We start from the raw sequence: 17,151 nt of genomic DNA on the forward strand, positions 1-17,151 counted from the left end.
GGCCTTGAGCAGTTGTAACATGTTTACTGAATTTTGCCAGAACATGTATAAAGGCCCATACACACGGTCTGACTTTTTGCCAACAAACTTCAAAATGAGCAAGTTTGCAAGAAAATCCTACCGTGTGTACGTTCCATCAGACAAACTTTTTTGGTTTTCATCGGACAAAAGTTCGCTCTGCAAACGGACAAACTTTTCAGCAACAAAAGTCCGATGGTGCAAAGTCCTATCGTGTGTACAGAAATCCATCTGACTTTTGTCCGAAGTGCAAATACTCATGCCAAGAACCAATGTTAAAATCAACCAACAATAGCAGAAATTGACCAAAGGGTGGCAGTAAAGAGCAGAAAAACCACGTGATGTTGGGAAAGTTTGCAGAAAAGTCAGAGCGTGTGTATGCTATTGGTGTGCCCAGCCAACTCCCTTCGGACAAAAATCCAAGGAAAAGTTTGTTTGAAGTCCGATCGTGTGTACGAGGCTTAACATGCAGTAACGTCTTTTCCTAACTGAATCTAACTGTGACTGCCCCGTTTACCTGCACAGGTCTCTTAGAGGAAAGTCCAAGTTTTGCGGTGCTCCAAAACAGAAGTTCATGTTTCAGGTATCTTCTGGCGAATCAGCATTCTATAGCAGACCATAGAGTCCTTAGCGTAGGTTCCCCATACATTTCCCCAAGTGTTATCTGGAGCCCCCTCGTAGGATCCCAACCTCTTCTCTTTTTTAGGACACGGGAGGGAGACTGGACCCCAATGAAGCCCACGCACAGAAGAAAAGGGATCAAAACATTAACCCTTTCCTACTGACCTGGTGCCAGGTGCTAGCTACACACACACACACATAGTAGGCAACATGCCTATATATGTATTTCTATCAACTGAGCCTAGAGATACAAAAAGCACTTCCCCTCTGCCAGGATTACCTTGTGACCAGTCTTGTTTATGCGGTCCTATCTTAGCTGTAATTATTGTTACAATGTGCAAATAACATTTAGTGAGGTGTCTACGTTTCTACTGATGGGGGAAAAAAACTGTGGACAATACCTATACGGGGAACCTATCTCTTACCCTTCGGAACTTACCTCCTTTGCCTAGGGGCAAATTTGCCCATAGAAATAGACATATACTTACCAAAATAAATTAAAAGGTGTAGCGCTGTGGAAATGAAAAAGATGAAATAAATCTAGTAACAAAAAATGTGAAAGTGATACTCAAAGTGAGCTCATACATATATTATTAAAAAATGTATGTGTACACGGACCAGTGTAATACATGTAACATGTAACATGTAACTGCACATAGGCTGTGAATACACGCAAAATAAATTATGGATATAGTTCAAATACAGTGATGAACAAAATAAATAAGATTGCCTTAAACAGCTGGAGCAAGTAAAACAATCAGTCCTCTTATAAACTGGAATCCAAAGCTTGTAAGTATCAGGTGGTTGTTCAGATCAATAACCCAATAGAGGAGGTTTAGTCCACAATATACCCAAGACTTGTGTATGATCTTAGTAGATATGGTGTGATATTAAAGATGTCACCCGGGAGTGCCTTCACCAATGGGCAGGGCGAGAAATGAACACTCTTACCATCCAGGGTGGACCCAACACACCGTGCGGTGGTGAATCAACAGCGCTTAGTCACACCAAAAGCGATCAGAGCTGGAACCATGGGACAGCTGTAAAAGAAAAACATATTGTGCTTACTTACTTAAAGGAACACTAAAGGTTTGTTTTTTATTAGATCAATTGATTGCTGTAAGCTAGAGCATTTAAATATCACTTACCTCGTTTTTCCTTTTGACCTCCAAAATACAGTAATCCAGGTTTGAAAATGACATTTCCTGTCACTCCTCTTCTTGCTTTCCACCAGAATCTGAGCCGTTTTGCATGGTGGAAAGCAGAATGTGCTCACCCCCTCCCTATGACTACAGCCCTGCGTGAAGATGCTCTCTTATCCCTCACAGGCATGGAGGCTAAGCCTAATGGGAACTGTAGTTCCCATTAGGCCGTGATGTAGCAAGAATGAATGCGCACCGCAAACCAGGAAGTCAGTGAAAATAATGATTCAGGAGTGACAGAGGTGAATAAAACGGCTCGATTTCAACAGGTATCAAACTAGTTATAATGCAAAAGATTACTTTTTACTTTATTAGCTACTGTCAGACTTTAAATTAAGAGGAAAATATTTGTCTTTACAACCCCTTTAAGGAGTCCATGCAGCAGGCATTTGCTCACCCCTAACAACTCATAGACTGATGCCCTCCAAGTGCTTTTCACACAATTGTCCGTCAGTTCCCCATTCATAGATTTATCAAACTCATTGCACAAGCTTTCTCTGTGAGGTTTCCCATCCTAGCAGGTGGATTTGTAGACTGGGACAGTCAGGCTGCCAACCCACCCAATCTCTTCCTGACCTATAGGAGCATGGGCCTGGACCTCTGAAGGTATACTGTGGTATCTGGTACCAAGCTGTCAATAGCAGATCCTTTATGTCTTGTAAGTTGCGAGATGGGGCCTGCATGGATCGGACTTGTTTTTCCAGCATATCCTACAGATGCTCCTTTGGATTGGGATCTGGAGAATTTGGAAGCCAAGTCAACACTTCAAACTCGCTGCTGCGCTCCTCAATCCAATCTTGAACCATTTTTGCAGTGTGGCAGGGTGCATTATTCAGCTGAAAGAGGCCACTGCCATCATGAATACTGGTTCCATGAAGGGGTGTACTTGGTCAGCAACAATGTTTAAGTAGGTGGTATGTGTCAAAGTAACATCCACATGAATGGCAGGACCTAAGCTTTCCCAGCAAAAAATTGCCCAAAGTATCACACTGCCTCCACTTCCCATACTCCATCCTGGTCCAATCTTTTCCCCAGTTAAGTGATACACACATCCGGTCATCCACATGATGTAAAAGAAAATGAGATTCATCAGACCAGACACCTGCTTCCATTGCTCAGTGGTCCACTTCTGATTCTCATGTGCCCATTGTGCCAGCATGGGCATCCTGATAGGTCTGCAGCTGTGTAGTCCCATACACAACAAACTGTGATACCCATTTTTTCTGCTTTCAACATATTTCAGGGACAACATGTTCACTTGCTGCCTAATTCAGTATATCCCACTGACTTTCATAAGCCAATGTAATGAGATACAGTGCATCCGGAAAGTATGAACACTGATTCACTTTTTCCACATTTTGTTATGTTACAGCCTTATTCCAAAATGGATTAAATGTATTATTTTACTCATAATTCTACTAACAATACCACATAATGACAACATGAAAGAAGTTTGTTTAAAATCTTTGCAATTTGTTTGTTTCTCTCTAGCTTATTATCTCTTGCCAGGTTGTTTAGGCTAGAGAGGGAAGATGGAAGGTATAGGATTGGGAAGGAAATGTTTGAGATAAGGGGAAATGAAATTATAACCTATTATTAATATACCTGTAGACACCAGCCTGATTTTATAATAGGAGTATATATTGAGACTATGTATATATGTTTGTATAATGTGTATTTATGTATTTATTTGTTTGTAATGTTGAATTTTTTTTTTATAAACAAATTTAAAATAAAAAATCTTTGCAAATGTATTAAAAATAAAAACCGAAAAAAATCCCATGTACATGTATTCACAGCCTTTACTCAATACTTTGTTGAAGCACCTTTGGCACAAATTACAGCCTCAAGTCTTTTTGCGTATGATGCTACAAGCTTGGCACACCTTTTTTTTTTCAGTTTCTCCCATTTTTCTTTGCAAGACCTCTCAAACTCCATCAGGTTAGATGGGGAGCGTCGGTACACAGCCATTTTTAGATCTCTCTGATGTTCAATCGGGTTCAAGCTTGGACTCTGGCTGGGCCACTCAAGGACAATCAGAGTTGACCCGTAGACACTCCTTTGTTATTTTGGCTGTGTGCTTAGGGTCGTGGTCCTGTTGGCCCTTCTCCCCGATCGCTCATTTTGGCTGGGCGGCCTGCTCTGTTTATGGATGATGGAGGCCACTGTGCTCATTGGGACCTCCAATGCTGCAAAAATGTTTCTGTACCCTTCCCCAGATCTGTGCCGTGATACAATCCTAATGCAATATTCCCCAAGATAACCAGCTGTTCAGTGATGCTGGGTGCTGTAATGAGAATAGGCTGGAAACCGTGGATACTCAAAGTGAATAAATGTCATCAGCACACCAAGGATTCCTTGAAAGGGTCCAAAGCTTTATTCCATGGTCACATGATAAATATGCATCAAACACACATCTTTCATGTTGTCATTATGGGGTATTGTTTGTAGAATTTTGAGGGGAACAATGAATTTAATCAATTTTGAAATAAGGATGTAACATAACAAAATGTGGAAAAAGTGATACGCTGTGAATACTTTCCGGATGCACTGTAATCAATGCTATTCACTTAACCTGTCAGTCTTCATAAAGTAATGGCTGATCGGTGTATTTCAAAAGACATCAAAATAAAGTAAAAATGCAAAAAGTCATAAATCCAAACTTACTACATTTGCATGCATAAGTTGAAGGAGCTAATATATTCTTGCAAGCGCTCTTATCCTTTAAGGGCCCCCCTGGAATCATCAGTTTCCTGTGAGCTGCACTTTACAGACAGGTAGCTGCTGCCAATATAAAAAAGTGAATTTCAGTTGTGTGGAAACTTCTTATCTGTCAGATGCAGTAAGAGAGAGTGGACAGACGGCTCCTGTCTAATAAGGACAGGTAAGGTATAGACAGTACTGTGCGCCTGGTACAGGATGTCTGTTGCTTCTCTATGTGTCACTATGCGCACAACCCTGACAGTGCATATGAAGACACAGGAGACTATTAACAAACCTGTAAACACAATCCTACCCTGCTGTGTCACTCTCTTCTGCTGACAATCCACTAAGTTTAGGCAGACCCTGAAATATGATGTTTCATGGTGAAATCTTGACATAAAGATCTCGTAAAAGGTATTCAGATGTTGGCAGCTTCTCACCACACTACCTTTAAAAAAACAACTCCCAAGCAAATATGCAAAAACCACTGTCAGTTCACTTCACTTATACATTCCATGAGACGTCATCTACCTTTGGGGGATGTTTATAAAGGGTCGTTGGGCTGCGTATCCCAATTTGGTAAACTTTTGTTCTTTTAGGACTTTTTTTTCTCATTCTGTTAATAAAAATGGCTCCCTTGGTTTGGTACCCATTTAAAGGTTAGTTTCTTGGCCAATTGTTTTTGAAATATTATAATGAGGCATGCATGGACTGAAAAGCCTCGTACACAGGACTGCTTTTCCTTCCGGCCGTGTGTATGCTTCCCCGACAGGAAAACTACCCGAAATCCAGGCGGGAAAATAGAGAACCTGCTCTCTATTTTCCCCCTGGGATTCCCTGCGGTTTTAAACCCGGTAGTTTTCCTATGGGGAAACACTGCGAGGGAGCATACACGCGGCCGGGATTGCCGGCCAAAGCTCTCCCCGCAGTTTTCCGACAGGAAAACCGGCTGTGTATGGATTCCCGTATGGATTCCCGGCAAGTTTTATACCGCCGGGAATCCCGGTCGTGTGTACAGGGCTTAAGAGCAAAATGTTAGTATGGCACAATGACAAGTGCAAATACTTGCAAAAAAGCCCCTTCCCCTTCCTTTGTCTGGGTTTGGTAGCTATATTCCAACCTACAATAGTTCTGGCTCCCACAGACTGGCTACAGTATGTGCTCGTGTGGTACACAGATTAGTCCTGTTAGATGGTGCTTCTAATGACAACTTGTTATGTACCGGTATATAAAAGACACCTGTCCACAGAATCTTTTTCTTCCATTCAAACCCACCATCGTGGGCAAGATCAATGAGCAGTCAAAGGACGATAGGGACAAGATTGTAGACCTAACCAAGGCTGGAGCAGGCTACAAGACCATCAGCAAGAAGCTTGGTGAGAAGGAGACAACTGTTGGAGCGATTATTCACAAATGGAAGAAATACAAAATAACCATCAGTCGCCTCGGTCTAGAGCTCCAGGCAAGATTCTGCCTCATAGGGTAAGGATGATCATGAGAAAAGTGAGGGATCAGCTCAGAACTACACTGGAGGATCTTGTGAATGATCTCAAGGCAGTTGAGACCACAGTCACCAACCAAACCATTGGTAACACAATGGGCCACCATGGATTGAAATCCTGCATCACCCATAAAATATCCTGAGAAGGATTGGGAGAAATGCTATGGTCAGATGAGACCAAAATTTAGCTCTTTGGCATTAACTCGACCCGCCATTTTTGGAGGAAGAAAAATGCTGATAATGACCCTAAGAACAACATCCCTAAAGCGTGGAGGTGGAAACATGATGCTTTAGGGCTGTTTCTCATGCTAAAAGTACAGGCCGACTTTGCCTCATTGAGGGGTCAATGGACAGGGCCATGTATTGTAAAAACTTGGATGAGAACCTTCTTCCCTCAGCCGGAACACTGAAGATGGGTCATGGATGAGACTTCCCACATGACCTAAAACATACTGCCAAGTCAATAAATTAGTGGTTTAAGAAGAAGCACATTAACCTCCCTGGCGGTCTTCCCGAGACTGACTCGGGGTTTGATTTTCCTGCTACGATCGGTAACCCCGAGTCAGTCTCGGGCTCGCCTCGCTGAATCCACAGGCACTTTTTACTTACCTTGTCCCTGGATCCAGCGATGCCACCGAGCTGTGTGAGCGAGCGGGACCTCGCTCGATTCACATAGTGCTTCCGTGTGACGCCGATCTCCGTTCCCTGCGACGTTACGACGCACGGGGACGGAGAACGGCGCCAAATTCAAAAACGTAAACAAACACTTTACATACAGTATACTGTAATCTTATAGATTACAGTACTGTATGTAAAAAAAAACACACCCCCCTTGTCCCTAGTGGTCTGTCCTGTGTCATGCATGTCATTTTATATAATAAAAACGTTTCTTTCTCCCTGCAAACTGTAGATTGTCCATAGCAACCAAAAGTGTCCCTTTATGTCAAAAATAGTTTTAGATCAGCTAAAAAACAGCGATAATAAATTATAATCACTTGCAGAATTGTGCGATAGCGATTTGTGGGGAAATTCGTCATAAAAAAAAAAAAATAATGACAGCAACAATTCTGCAACTGAGCAAATTTCAGTGATTTTAATTTGATTACATTATTGAATAATTTTTATTATAATTATATTATTATTTGTTATAATTATTTATAATTATTTATTATATTATAATTTATAATTTTGTTTTTAAAAAAATGTCATACCCGGGATGCCTATTAGAATCTTGTTTGGTCAGATTTAAGTGAGTTATTTCTAAAAATGACAGACCTACAATATAAAACGCCAAATTTCCTTGCAAATAATGGTACCGCTTTCAGCACCTTTTTTCTGACAGAATCATACCGCCAGGGAGGTTAAGGTCATGGAGTGGCTCAGCCAGTCTCCAGACCTTAATCCTATGGAAAATGTATGGAGGGCGCTGAAACTTCACGTTGCCAATCGACAGCCAAGAAACCTTAACCACTTTTAATACAGGGCACTTATACACCTTCCTGCTTTCAGTGCTTTCACATTTTGAATGACAATTGTGTGGTCATGCGAAACTGCAATAAAAAAATAAAAAATATATTTTTCCCCACAAATAGAACTTTTGTTTGGTGGAATTTGATCACCTCTGGGGGTTTTATTTTTTGCGCTACAAATAAACAAATATTGAATATTTAGAAAAAAAAAAGTTTTCTTTGTTTCTGTTACAAAACTTTGTAAATAAGTATGTTTTCTCCTTCACTAATGGGCACTGATGAGGCTGGACTGATGAGGCAGTACTGATTGGCACTAATGAGGTGGCACTTATATGCAGCAACTTATTTCCTGTTTACACTGTGATCAGCTGTAATGGACACAGCTGATTACTTGGTAACGAGAATATTGAAAAAAATAATTTTGTCTTCTTCTCTATTTCTGATGTTTCATATTTTTTGCAACCAATATATATATATATACTTTTTTTTTTTACTATGATCTGGATTAAATATGACATTTAATAGATATAGGAATTACAGTAGCCACTCAAGTATAGCCATAGGACCAACAATCCTCCAGCCAGAGCATATTGTTTTGTAACTACTCTTTTCATGTTTTTTTCAATAAAAAAATGTATTCAATTTAAAAAAAATAACATTTAAGAATATTTTTATTTTATTCAGTTCAAATTGAAATATTTTGTTATTTCCTATGCAGTTAGTAGATGGAGCTCTTGGTTGCATTCCATATTTTGTACGCTCTCCTTTTTTGCTGTGTAAATCAAAGAAGCCTTTTTATTGACAGAGCTCAATAGCTTAAGATCAAATTTACACAAATGAACCAGTCAGAGCAGTGACTCCTGCCCTTACTTTAGACATTTCTGTCTGAGGTTTCAATCAGAGTGTCTGACAACAGACAACTTTTCAAGTGCTTTCTTTAGAAATCCCAAAATGATTTGGGAATCCTGTGTCATGAGTGTGAAAGGGGGTGTGTCATGATTGTATTCTTTAACCAACTCAGTACCAGCACTTTGCTCCTATTCATTACCAAGCCATCACGTTTGAGTGTTGTGATAGTTTGTCTGACATTTACGATTATGCAACAATGAATTATGTATTATTTTTTTGAGACAGATAAAGCTTTATATTTGGGCTATTTAAATTGGTTGAAAACCCTCTCATACAACCAGTGAAGTTAATAACCTCAGATGGTACACAAAGATTAAATGAATCCTCCTACATAAGTCGTACTTCTTTATCTGCAGTCTTCTCTTTTCTACATCCCTTCAAAGAGTAGAATTTAGATAAAATCATTCTGCATCTGTCAGTAGCACAAAGGAGGGGGCAGGGAGCTGCAGTTAGAGCACTTGTACAGTGTGTGAGAACTGATTGGAGAAAAGACACACACCCACCTTCACACACGGCACAGGAACAATGTAAAGGTGTGATGTGAATAGACAAACTGTGTGCTGAGCTCCCTCCCCAATCACAATATTATCTCTGGTGCTAGGACAACTTTTCAGAGGTGACTCATGCTGAGGAACGAAGCACCAGAGAGAAATGACACTCGGAGCTTTGAGGAGAGATAAGTAAACACTACAGATATATGTGCTTTGTTCAGATTACAAGCATGTTAATAACCACAGAGTTTTTATTTTTTACTATAAAAAGGAAAAATACCATAACATTAGAAAAATGTAATTACTTTTACTTACTTTCTCTTTTTGAAACATAGTAAATAAAAATGCACCCCAAGACATCCCAGCATCTGATTTTTTCCCAGTATTTTGTAAATAAATACATTTGCTGGTATTCAAGGAGTTAAAACATGTATCTTGGCAATACTCCACTAGATGCATTAAATGTAGAGAAGGAGGTGACAAGTTGATTGTACAGGTCACATACAGTGGACGAATAGAGATGTTGGGCTAGGTTCAGATATGTGCAGGTCAGGAACATGTGCATAATCACGCATTTTCCCGAATGTGCGCAGAAACACGCTGCTCTTTATCAGACATGCAGGGGTGCCATTAATTGTTAATGACACCCCCACATAATAGCAAGTATGCGCAAAAGTGCATGGTGCTGAAGCAGCATTAGGTTCTGTGCAGCACTTTTTTTAAAAAAGGGAGACTTCTTCCCCTACATTTTTTGTGGGTACAGCAGCCCTTTAAAATGAATGGCCTGTTGTACTCGTGATGCGCACACACAAATGCGCACACACATATGTGAACTTAGACCTAATGTACAGATGTGCAGGATAAGGAAAGTGAAGGGTTAATATACAGGTTAGATCTGAGACAGGATGAGGCTGACATATACTGCATAGGGGTGAAAGACAGTAGAAGGGTGGATTTTAATACTGTTGGCACTGTTACTGGTTTGCACGTGTACTGGCTGGTGGTCAGGAGGTCAGGAGGCTTTCTTTCCTCTCACACACCAATCAGGCTTCCTGATTCCTGATCACCAGCCAGTAAGGACTTGTTCACACTTGACTAAATTCCTAATGCTTAAAGAGGAGTTCCACCCAAAAGTGGAATTTCTGCTCATCTGATTCCCCCTCCCCCTCCGGTGCCAAAATTGGGGGAGGGCAGTACAGGATTCCTGTCTTTGACAAGTATCCTTTCCCACTTCCGGGAGTCCGGCCGCAGCCAACGGCCCGTGACGTCACAGCGGGGCTCTGTCCTCATCCTCCACCGGCCTTCAGAAGTCACCTAATTAGTAAATAGAGTCTACCTGTGTGTAATTTAATCTCAGTGTAAATACAGCTGTTCTGTGAATCCCTCAGAGGTTTGTTAGAGAACCTCAGTGAACACACAGCATCATGAAGGCCAAGGAACACCCCAGACAGGTCAGAAATAAAGTTGTGGGGAAGTTTAAAGCAGGGTTAGGTTATAAAAAAATATCCCAAGCTTTGATCATCTCAGGCCCCGTACACACGACAGAGGAACTCGACGTGCTTGGCACGTCGAGTTCCTCGTCGAGTTTTGGGATGAAGCCGCCGAGGAGCTCGGCGGGCCGGCTTCTCCCATAGAAGAACGAGGACAACGAGAAAATAGAGAACATGTTCTCTATTTTCTCGTCGAGTTCCTCGGCGGCTCCATCGAGCCAAAACTGTACAGACGACAGAGTTTCTCGGCAGAATCCGGGTTTTGTCCGAGTTTCTCGGTGAATTCTGCCGAGAAACTCTGTCGTGTGTACGAGGCCTCACAGAGCACTGTTCAATCCATCATCCGAAAATGGAAAGAGTATGGCACAACTGCAAACCTACCAAGACATGGCCGTCCAGCTAAACTGACAGGCCAGGCAAGGAGAATATTAATCAGAGAAGCAGCCAAGAGGCTCATGGTAATTCTGGAGGAGCTGCAGAGATCCACAGCTCAGGTGGGAGAATCTGTCCAAAGGACAATTATTAGTTGTGCACTACCCAAATCTGCCCTTTATAGAAGAGTGACAAGAAGAAAGCCTTTGTTGAAAGAAACCCATAAGAAGTCCCGTTTGTAGTTTGCGAGAAGCCATGTAGGGGACACGTCACACATGTGGAAGAAGGTGCTTTGGTAAGCTGAGACCAAAATTTTACTTTTTGGCCTAAAAGCAAAACGCTTTGTGTGGTGGAAAGCTAACACTGCACATCACAGCAGCGGAGATTCACCTTCCAGCAGGACAGCACCCCTAAACATGCAGCCAGAGCTACAATGGAATTGTTTCGATCAAAGCATATTCATGTGTTAGAATGGCCCAGTCAAAGTCCAGACCTAAATCCAGATGACAGAGCTTGAGCTATTTTGCAAAGAAGAATGGGCAAAAATGTCACTCTCTAGATGTGCAAAGCTGGTAGAGACTTCCCCAAAAAGACTTGCAGTTTTGATTGCAGAGAAAGGTGATTCTACAAAGTATTGTATTCAGGGGGGCTAAATACAAATGCACTTTACACTTTTCACATATTTATTTGTAAAAAATTTGGAAAACCTTTTATCTTTTTCCTTCCACTTCACAATTATGTGCCACTATGTTGGTCTATCACGTAAAATCCCAATATTATACGTTTAAGTTTTTGGTTGTAACATGATAAAATGTGACATTTTTTAAGGGGTATGAATACTATTTCAAGGCAATGTATACATCACACATGTCTACATTACTAAATATCTATTTTCCTATGATGTTTTTACGTACAAAACTCTCAGGTGTAGTCGGTTTGAATTAATTGGATATCTGAATATTTTTTTATATATATAAAATCAGAAATTTATAAATCAAATTTCCTAAAATCATTGCCTAGCTATAGAGTAAAACAGGGAAAAAAATATAAAAAAAGAAATATATATATATATATATATATAAAAATACACACACATATAGATCGCAGACTTGTCACAGCACCCGCTGACACATTGCGCTCCTCTCCATTCCGTCTCTTTTTCCCAGGTTCTTCTAAAGCCATCAGCGCACAAAAAGGAGGCAGAAGGGGGGAGACACCTCACCTGGGCCCCCAGTGCACGCCTCCAATTAAATCAAAATTGTTTGTTTTTAATGGCCCTTTTACACTGACAAGTGGGCTATCATTCCGCTAGCGCTAGCTGTCAGGGAGCTGGAGAAAATCCTTGGTTGATAATGCCCATTGCTTCCAATTAGGAGGAGAAGTGCTCCTAGTGAACATCCTATTCCCCAGCCTCCCCCAAGGCCCCAGCGTCTCTCTCTCTCACTCTCTCTGCATTCTCTTTTCTTCACTTCTTCTTCTCCTTCTTCTCCCCGCTGCAAATTACTGACACCAAACGGCCGGCGTATTGATGGTGGATGCGCTCAGTCCGAGCCTGTCGGGTTTAATGAGGTGACGGAAGTTTTTCCACTCTTTGCTAAATTCTTTCTTGTTTGACAGCTGCTCAGGAAGCTGCATGTTGACCTCATAAAACATTTAGCAATTCTCATTATACCCTGTCAAGCATCACAGTGACGGCTTCACAAAATCATTTGCATCTAAATGTGTATGTGTCATGGGTATCGGAATAGGTGGGTGCTTGTTACCCTTAACTCTACACAGCGTGCGCCGGAATGGGGGGAGTGTGAGCTCAGCTTGCGTTGGCATGAATGCTGTTCATTCACTGAATCATCTCAGCTTAGGTCATCTTTAGACCTGCTGCGCAAACAACATGACACAGTTAAGGATTGCTTGCAACAGTCTAGCTTAATAAAATTTGAAGGCCAGTTCCACCCAAAACTGATATTTTTGGTTTCTGTGCCTGCATTGAAGTTGAATCACATGCTGCCTTTAAAAATGTCTTAAGGGTTTCAGTGATGAGGTCTACCCACTTTGGTCCAACAACTGTGACTGTTAAAAAAACAAATCGTGGTGTTATCTACCGACAGTAGACTCCTTGTGTAAATGCTGTCAGTGGTAATTTACACCCTGTGAACTCCTAAAAGGGACCTTTATTACAAGATTAAAATAAATCTACTCACAGACACCATATCAGACTAAACTCATCAAAATATCAGAGTTAGGCCCCAAACACACGACCAAGTTTCTCGGCAGAATTCAGCCAGAAACTCGATCGGAGCCGTATTCTGCCGAGAAACCCGGTCGTCTGTACACTTTTGGCCGAGGAAACCGACGAGGATCTCGTCGGGCCAAATAGAGAACATGTTCTCTATTTCCTCGTTAGTTAAAGAGGAGTTCCACCCAAATTTGGAACTTCCTCTCAATCCACTCCTCTCCCCCTTACATGCCACATTTGGCATGTAATTTTTTTGGGGGGGGAGTGGGGGCTTCAGCACGAGTGGGACTTCCTGTCCCACTTCCTCCTTCCTGTAGGCGACTAAGCTTAGTCGCCTTCAGGAAGTGGCTGCTGTAGGCGATCGCCTAGGACACGTCACAGGTCCTAGGCGATCTCCTGGCCAATTACACGGCGCGGCGCCGGGCCGCGCCGCTCGCGCAGTGCCGCGCCGCTCGCGCTCGCGCATGCGCAGTGGGTGCCCGGCCGTGAAGCCGAAAGCTGTCACGGCCGGGTGCCCACACTGAAGATGAAGACGCCGGCCGGCGCGTCGCTGGAGCGCTGGAGCAGGTAAGTGCCTGTTTATTAAAAGCCAGCAGCAACACTTTTTGTTGCTGCTGACTTTTAATAAACATACAAATGGCTGGAACTCCCCTTTAATGAGGAAACTTTGCTTGCCGAGATCCTCGGCGGCTTCACAAGGAACTCGACGAGCAAAACTATGTGTTTTGCCTGTCGAGTTTCTCAGACATGTGTACGGGGCCTTAGTCGGTCCACTCCACGTGCTCCTGTTCTTGGGAAGACTCACTGGTTGGGTAATACCCAGGAGCCAGAGGGTTTGGCTCTAAAGAAGAAGGTTCTACCCTTTAAACACATAAGCCAGTGAGGATCCAGGTGGTGTCCTCCCAAGCCCAGGAGCTAACCAAGTGGACCAACTAATTATGATATTTTGATGAGTTTTGTCTGATTTAGTGTATGTGAGTAGATTTATTTTTATCTTACAATAAATATCGCATTGGGATATTGCACTCTCTCTGTGTTTTTGTAGAGCGTTATTGGGGCTTTCCCAGTCTTAAAAGGGCAGCAAACCATGGCGTGCCCGTATTTGCCGTTTAGAAGTGGATTTATTTTTATCTTACAATAAATATCACATTGGGATATTGCGCTCTCTCTGTGTTTTTGTAGAGCGTTATTGGGGCTTTCCCAGTCTTAAAAGGGCAGCAAACCATGGCGTGTCCGTATTTGCCGTTTAGAAGTAGATGTATATGAAGAACTGATGCCAGATCACCATTACACTCATGCACAGCAGGTGTTTTGTCTTGTTGGACTCCTAAAAGTGAACCTGTCACATCTACCATAATAGTTTTACATGTGTTGCCTGCAAGAACCTACACTTTAAATCAGTACCCTCTGTGGCAGGTTGAGCCCATGCCACTGCTTAAAATGGCGGTCTGGGCCAGATTGTGTACAAAACAGGCACACTAAAGATGCAAGTGTGTGCTAGGTTTATGTTGGAAACAGAGTTAAAGGTCCAAGGTCACACCCTCCCAATGGGGGTCAGTGTGTGAAGGGAGCTGTGAGGTGCATGGTGCACTGTATTGTCCAGGTCAGGACAGTCAAGCGCTCGAACCTGTGAGGATGTAGCGGTTGGGAGCTGCAGGAGAAACAGTCAAGTTGACAATGGTACCACAAGTTATCTGTATCTGTAATGCTGGATAAAATGCTTTGGTGGACCTTACAGTTTCACATTTTAAGACCAAATCCAATTTAGCGTACATCTAAAAGAGGTTGTGCAAGGTTTGTAGTATAATCTGAGTATAATCTGTTAATCTGTTAAGTGACCAATAGACTTAGTAATTAGCAACGTTGCCTTGAGGTTGCCTAAGGTTTCTTCTAATTGGGGCTCTAACTGCATGGAGTTTGAATGCCCCTTTGTGTTTTAGCAAGTATTCTTTAGGTACTATTGTTTTTGACTATAATTTACACATATACTGATATGTTTACAGGCCTTTAAAGGTTAAGATGAATTGTAAATGAATTGAGTCCCACTGGTGCAAGGACTGATTCTATTATATTCACATTAAAGTGCCATTGAATATGTTGAAACTATGTACATAAATAACAAGTAATTTTTTTCTCCTTCATCACTATAAAGTTGTAAAATAATAACAATCCTCCTCTTATTCTTTGATTTCAGGTTGGACCTCACCTGGACACTTTCCCAAATGAGAAGGCACGGCAAAGAGCCTTTAGTGCCCACAATTCTGATGCCATCGCACGTCGAGGGCTTCACGGCCAAGGCATCTATAATATCAGCTGAGGATTGTTAAAGCTGGTATATATCTTAAATTAACTGTTACGGGTGTAATAAAGCAGAATGTGTGTAACATAATTTGTGGATTTTTTTTGTAGAGCTTTTCTCTAAAAACAATATAAACCAGCACTGACTTCCCTAATGGTAATAAGCACCAAAAAGGTATTAGAGTTTTGGTGGGTACTGGTAGGTTTAATCACTTTTAAAGCTATTTATATCTCTTTGGACTTCACCTGCTATTATCTGGATAATCCAAATATGGATAAACTTTGATTTCTAAGCAAAAGCAGATGGTAAACCAGCACATCATCCCAACTGCAGTGAGTCCCAACACAACATGGTTGCTACAAACAGGGTCCCTAAAACCATTTTGTAAGTTTCTAGGTGGTTCTAAAAAAATCAGAATACACCATTCTGCATCTGCATGTAACTCACAGTTAATACGGTATTATGAGGTTAACAAATATCCATACAACTAACATTTTTGATCTTAGGACAGATGAAAATATTCCCTCGAATCTTCAGAGAATGACAAACAATTCCAAACTATTTGTCCCCCCCACCAGAAAAGTGATGCCTAGATTTATCTACAGCCACAAACTTACAAAACTTTTTTAGAGATTCCCAAGGGGGTTTTACTAAAACTAGAGCGCAAAATCTGGTGCAGCTCTGCATAGAAACCATTCAGGGCCGATCCTAGGCAGGGTGCACAGGGTGCATTGCACCCAGGCGCCTGCAGAGGTGGGGGCGCCAAACATCTAACGGACCCTCTAACAGAAGCCCTCTCTGTGTCCATCACAGAGGCCCTTCTCCAGGTCCCAATAAAGTACTTTGCTTCTCTCCCTGTATTTTGTTTATTGTTAAGAGATCATGTAAGGATCCCAGGTTAATGAAGACTTTGTGGTGGAGCATCTCTGTGGTTGAGTCATTGCCATAGAAACATTTGTAAAGGGGAGGAGTTAGTAAAAGGACGACACCCATGTGGGGGCGCCTGAAACCAATCAGCTTCCAGGTTATATTGCCAACGCTTAATTGAACAAGTTGAAGTTAGAAGCTGATTTGCTACCATGCACAGCTGAACCAGATTCCGAGTAAATCTCAAGTTTTAGTAAATCTCCCCCAAGGTTTCCATTCAAATTTTAAATTGTAAAAAAAAAATTGTACTGACCACTGAATTAAGAAAATATCTGTAATTCCATTTTACTTTCTATTTATGTCACAACCACTATAGAAGGCCTTTTGATCCACCCAAAAGTGGTACAGTACTTAGTTGTGAAAATATATGTGGCTGGGAGGCATGCATTAGCCTCCTTCACATTTTGTAAGCTGTTCCTGAATTTTCAATTCCCCTCACCTGCTGCAACCATTTAGTCGAGTCTTTTTCATTGATTCAGATTCAGAAAAATACAGCAGAAAGGCAGAGATCAAACTGACCGTGGCTGTCTAAATTGGATGTATTCTTGCTATTTGTTCCCTGGTGCCTGTAGTGGTAATATTCTACAGAGAATGAAGAACAGTCAATGGAAGAGGAACATGGTTTGGAGACTGTAACTGTAGCAGTGGCGTGCGGTGAGGTCAGTGGCTGGTGAGGCACTGGCTAGTATCATGCCGCGTACACACGGTCGTTTTCCGGCATGAAAAAAAATTACATTTTTCAGCATGTCCAAAAAACGAAGTTTTTCCAACTTCATCATTAAAAATGATGTTGCCCACACACCATCACTTTTGAAAAATGATGAACAAAGCGCGGTGACGTAAAACACGTACGACGGCACTCTAAAGGGGAAGTTCTATTCGCCTTTGGGCTGCTTTTAGCTGATTCCTTGTTGGT

General features: G+C 41.7%; 1 protein-coding gene across 1 annotated transcript in view; it reads left to right on the top strand.

Moving 5' to 3' along the window:
* Nucleotides 1-15,398, top strand: part of CFAP77 (cilia and flagella associated protein 77) — a 230,978-nt gene extending 215,580 nt beyond the window's left edge. The window contains exon 6 of the mRNA XM_040324419.1: nt 15,204-15,398. Coding sequence (XP_040180353.1) covers nt 15,204-15,326 — 123 coding nt within the window. The 3' untranslated portion in view covers nt 15,327-15,398. The remainder of the gene's footprint in view (nt 1-15,203) is intronic.
* Nucleotides 15,399-17,151: the final 1,753 nt, after the last annotated feature.

This window comes from Rana temporaria, chromosome 9 (genome assembly GCF_905171775.1).
Source record: "Rana temporaria chromosome 9, aRanTem1.1, whole genome shotgun sequence".
NCBI lineage: Eukaryota > Metazoa > Chordata > Amphibia > Anura > Ranidae > Rana > Rana temporaria.